The sequence below is a fragment of the Nelumbo lutea genome, chromosome 1, assembly GCF_056320005.1.
Source record: "Nelumbo lutea isolate HS-2025 chromosome 1, American lotus-T2T, whole genome shotgun sequence".
Classification (NCBI taxonomy): Eukaryota; Viridiplantae; Streptophyta; class Magnoliopsida; order Proteales; family Nelumbonaceae; genus Nelumbo; species Nelumbo lutea.
The window spans coordinates 38,399,012-38,404,104 of NC_142684.1; the positions used below are offsets into that span (position 1 = coordinate 38,399,012).

At 39.3% G+C, this 5,093-nt stretch overlaps 1 protein-coding gene across 1 annotated transcript; it reads left to right on the forward strand.

Moving 5' to 3' along the window:
- Window positions 1-1,156: 1,156 nt before the first annotated feature.
- On the forward strand, window positions 1,157-4,699 carry LOC148874325 (uncharacterized). Its single transcript, XM_088960771.1, has 8 exons — window positions 1,157-1,424; window positions 1,650-1,792; window positions 1,880-1,993; window positions 2,057-2,389; window positions 2,628-2,738; window positions 2,931-2,990; window positions 3,074-3,265; window positions 4,130-4,699. The coding sequence occupies exons 1-8, from the start codon at window positions 1,157-1,159 to the stop codon at window positions 4,697-4,699; spliced, it is 1,791 nt and encodes a 596-aa protein (XP_088816897.1).
- Window positions 4,700-5,093: the final 394 nt, after the last annotated feature.

Here is a 5,093-nt window from a genome sequence, read left to right on the forward strand (position 1 = left end):
GGGGCATGATTGAGGATCAGGTAAAACTTATAGCTTTTCCATTTACTTTACGAGATAAAGCAAAGGACTGGTTATGTATTCTTCCTCCTGGTTCAATACATACATGGGATGAGATGAATAGGTTGTTCTTAGATAAATATTTCCCTACATCACGAGCTGCAAATATTAGAAAGGAGATTTGTGGGGTTCGACAGTTTGGTGGTGAGACACTATACGAGTATTGGGAAATGTTTGAACAACTCTGTGCTAGCTGCCCACACCACCAAATACCTGAACAACTGTTAATCCAATACTTCTATGAAGGACTCCAACCTATGGATAGAAGTATGGTAGATGCATCTAGTGGAGGAGCCTTGGTCAATAAAACACCCAAAGCGACTAAGGAATTGATTTCCATCATGGCCAAAAATTCCCAACAATTTGGAACAAGAACAGATGGTGCTATCAGATGTGTTAATGAGGTAAGCCATTCTAATTTGGAAAGTCAAATATTTGATCTAACTACTTTGGTTCGTTAATTGACTATAGGGAAACTACCAATGGAAAGGGTTTGTGGCATATGCTCGATTCCTGGGCATCCTACGAATATGTGCCCATCATTACAAGATGGTTCAATGCAGCAAGTCAGTGCTGTAGGAGGATTTCCGAGCCAACCTCAATGCAAGTATGACCCCTATTCCAACTATTACAATCCTGGGTGGAGGGATCATCCCAATCTGAGCTATGGAAATCAAGGAGGACCATAGAGATTCCAGCCCCAAGCTTTCAACAAAAAACCTCCAATTCCAACACATACCTAAGTTCAAAATCAACCCTCAAGTTCAGGTATGTCTTTAGATGAAATTGTTAAGGCTCTTGCGACTAACACTCAGCAATTCTAACTGGAAACAAGGGCCAACATCTAGAACTTAGGGAACCAAATCAGTCAACTTGCTACTTCTATTAGCAAGTTAGAGGCGTAGAACTCTAGAAAGTTACCATCACAGACGGTAGTCAATCCCAAGGAGAATGCGAGTGCAATGGTGCTGAGAAGTGGGAAGGAATTACAGTCGCAACCTACTTCACCAAGGAAAGAGGATAAAGATTAGAAAGAAGAGGAGGAACAAGTATCACATGAGAACTCCCATAAGGTAAAACCCGACCCCCTCTACCTAAGATGTCTAATGCCATTGTGCCACCATTTCCTAGTAGGTTGGAAAAATCTAAGAAAGAAGAGCACGGGCAAGAAATCTTGGAGACCTTTAGGAAGGTGGAAATAAATATTCCCTTGTTAGATACCATCAAACAAATCCCCAAATACGCAAAATTTCTGAAGGACTTGTGCACTAACAAAAGGAAGCTGAGAGGAGATGAGAAGGTAAAGGTTGGGGAGAACGTGTCAGCTGTCAACAAGAGGACCCATCCGGAAAAGCGTGCTGATCCAGGTATGTTTACTTTACCTTGCGTGATTGGCAATAAAACAATTGAGTGTACCATGCTAGATTTAGGTGCATCCATCAATGTCATGCCATACTCAATTTATTGTGCTTTGAATTTAGGTCCATTGAAAGAAACAGGGGTTGTTATTCAGTTAGCTAACTGTTCTAACGCTTACCCTGAAGGGATTGTTGAGGATGTTTAGGTATAGGTTAATGACCTTATATTTCCAGCCGACTTTTACCTCTTGAAGATGGAGGAAGATAGTATCACAAGTTCAGCCCCATTTCTATTAGGCAGGCCATTTATGAAAATGGACAAAACCAAAATAGAAGTGGATGAGGGTGCCCTCTCCATCGAGTTTGATGGTGAGATTGTTAAATTTAATATTTTTGAATCAATGAAGTACCGCAATGAATGTCATTCAATTTGTTTAGTTGACATTGTTGACTCAATTGTGCAGGAAATTTTTGGGGAAGAGGATATGAATGCAAAACTTGAATTAAGTGCACAATTGGATATGGAGGAAGAATTAGATACATCCTGTGAAGCTTCAAAGCTGATAGTAGAACAAAAGGTAATAAATTCTAATATTCCATCATCATTTCCTCATAAGAAATTGTTGCCTTCTGTTTTGCAGGCTCCAAAGTTAGAGCTGAAGACCTTGCCAGATCACCTTAAGTATGCCTATGTGGGTGACAAAGAAACATTGTCAATAATCATTGCAAAAGGGTTGACTAATGATCAAGAGGCACGGCTCATCGAGGTTCTGAAAGAGCACAAGGTGACGATTGGTTGGATCTTAGCCGATATAAAAGGGGTGAGCCCCTCAATCTGCATGCACAGAATTTTCTTAGAAGATGGTGCCAAGCCAGTCAGAGAATCGCAAAGGAAGCTCAGCCTGGCAATGAAAGAAGTGGTAAAGAAGGAAGTGCTTAAGTTACTAGATGAAGGGATAATCTATCCGATTTTGGTTAGTAAGTGGGTGAGTCCAATACAAGTTGTACCCAAGAAAATTGGGATCACTATGGTAAGAAATCAAAATAACAAACTAGTTCCAATGAGGGTACAAAATGGCTGGCGTATGGTGATTGAATTTCAGAAACTTAATTTAGCCACTAGAAAAGACCATTTTCCCTTGCCCTTCATAGATCAAATGTTAGAAAGGTTAGCCGACAAGGCATTCTTTTGTTTTCTTGATGGATTTTCAGGTTATTATCAAATCGTTATTGTTCAAGAAGACAAAGAGAAAATGGGTTTTACTTGCCCATTCAGCACTTTTGCCTACAGACGGATGCCTTTTGGTCTATGCAATGCTCCAGGTACTTTTCAAAGGGTGCATGATTAGTATATTTTCTAATTTTATTGCGCAGTGCATTGAAGTGTTCATTGATGATTTTACTATCTATGGTGATTCGTTTGATGATTGTTTAGATAATTTGAGTAAAATTCTGGATAGGTGTGTCAAAACTAATTTGGTTTTGAATTATGAAAAATGCCACTTTATGGTAAAGGATGACATTGTGTTGGGACATGTTATCTCTACAAGAGGCATAGAGGTCGATAAGGCAAAGGTTGATTTAATTGTGAGCTTACCTTACCCTACAAATGTTAGGGAAGTGCGTGCTTTTCTTGGACATGCAGGTTTTTATCGTAGGTTTGTCGGGACTTTTCAAAAATTGCCCTACCATTGTCCAAATTGCTTCAAAAAGATGTGCCTTTCAACTTTGGGGATGAATGCAAGGAAGCATTTGATAAGCTCAAGAATTTGCTGACGATTGCACCCGTTATTCAACCACCAGACTGGAACATGCCCTTTGAAATTATGAGCGATGCAAGCAACTATGCGGTAGGAGCTATTCTAGGTCAATGGATTGATGGGAAGAGCCATGTCATTTACTATGCTTCGAGGACGCTGAATGCTACACAATGCAATTACACAACCACCGAAAAAGAGCTATTAGCAATTATTTTTGCTTTAGATAAATTTTGATCATATTTTCTTGGCTCAAAAGTGATTGTATTTTCTGATCATGTAGCTTTGAAATACTTATTGGTGAAAAAGGAGTCAAAGCCGTGGCTGATACGGTGGATACTTTTGCTTCAAGAATTCGATTTAGAAATCAAGGATTGAAGGGGAGCTGAAAATTTGGTGGCGGACCATTTGGTAAAAGATGAAGACTCCTCACCCATCTCTGAGCTTTTTCCTGATGAGCAACTGTTCCAAATAAAAGGTATGGTCCCTTGGTATGCTGATATCGTGAATTACTTAGTTACAGGAGTTTTGCCTAGTTATCTTAGCAAGTCGATGAAGGATAAAATCAGGTATGAGGCAAAATATTATGTTTGGGATGAACCTTATTTGTGGAAATTTTGCTCTGATCAAGTGATTAGGAGATGTTTCCCTAAAAGTGAACATATGTCGATTTTGAATTTTTGTCATAATTATGCTTATGGTGGTCATTTTGGGCCAAAAAGAACTGCTAGGAAGGTCTTAGATAGTGGGTTGTATTGGGAAACTTTATTTAAAGATGCATACTTGTTCTGTAAAAATTGTGAAAGATGCCAACGAACAGGTGCATTGTCTCGTAGAAATGAGATGCCCCAAACCCTCATTCTTATTTGTGAAATTTTTGATGTTTGGGGTATTGATTTTATGGGACCCTTTCCTTCCTCTTGTGGTTTTGTTTACATACTTCTAGTATTTGATTAGGTCTCAAAATGGGTGGAAGCAAAAGCCCCAAAAACTGATGATTCTAAGTGTGTTGTAGGTTTTATCAAATCTAACAATTTTAGTAGGTTTGGTATTCCTCGAGCCTTCATAAGTGATCAAGGGACCCACTTCTGCAATAAAGCCATTGAAGCCTTGCTGAAAAAGTATGGGGTGCATCACCAAGTTGCCACAACCTATCACCCCCAGACAAATGGACAAGATAAGGTTTCCAATCGAGAAGTCAAGTCCATTTTAGATAAGACGGTGAGCCCGGGCAAAAAGGATTGGAGCCTACATCTAGATGATGCACTTTGGGCATACCGGACCGCATATAAAACACCAATAGGGATGTCTCCCTATAGGTTAGTTTTTGGAAAATCTTGTCATTTATCAGTTGAAATCGAACAAAAGGCATATTGTGCGATCAAACGTTGCAATATAGACATGGAAGAAGCTGACAAGGCAAGAAAGCTCCAATTACAAGAATTGGAGGAGTTGCGGTTAGAAGCATATGAGAATTTGAGAATCTACAAAGAGAAGATCAAGTTGTTCCATGATAATTTGCTCTGAAGGAAACTGTTTGTGGTTGGTCAAAAGGTGTTATTATATAATTCTCGACTCCAACTCATGCCAGGTAAGTTGCGTTCTAGGTGGATGGGTCCATTTGTTGTTACTAATGTGTTTCCTTATGGTGCAGTGGAGATCAAAAGTCTTGATACAAATAAGGTTTTCAGAGTGAATGGGCATAGATTAAAGTTGTTCCATGAGGATGTAATCGTCTCCTCCATAGAAGACATCTCGTTGGATCTTCCTCATTATTCATCGAATTAAGGAAGCAAGGAAGGACGTCGAGAATAACGACGTTAAACAATTGCGCTTATGGGAGGCAACCCATTGTGATTAGTTACTTCTATTATTTTCAATTTAAGGAATATGGTCATGTTTAGCAGCTGATTTCACATCG

Excerpts from the sequence above, each read along its gene's own strand:
- LOC148874325 (XM_088960771.1), top strand. The coding sequence starts at position 1,157 with ATGTCTAATGCCATTGTGCCACCATTTCCTAGTAGGTTGGAAAAATCT. Across the intron at positions 2,390-2,627 it reads GGATAATCTATCCGATTTTG|GTTATTATCAAATCGTTATT; the intron begins GTTAGTAAGTGG and ends ATGGATTTTCAG. Across the intron at positions 2,991-3,073 it reads TAGAGGTCGATAAGGCAAAG|GTTTGTCGGGACTTTTCAAA; the intron begins GTTGATTTAATT and ends TTTTTATCGTAG.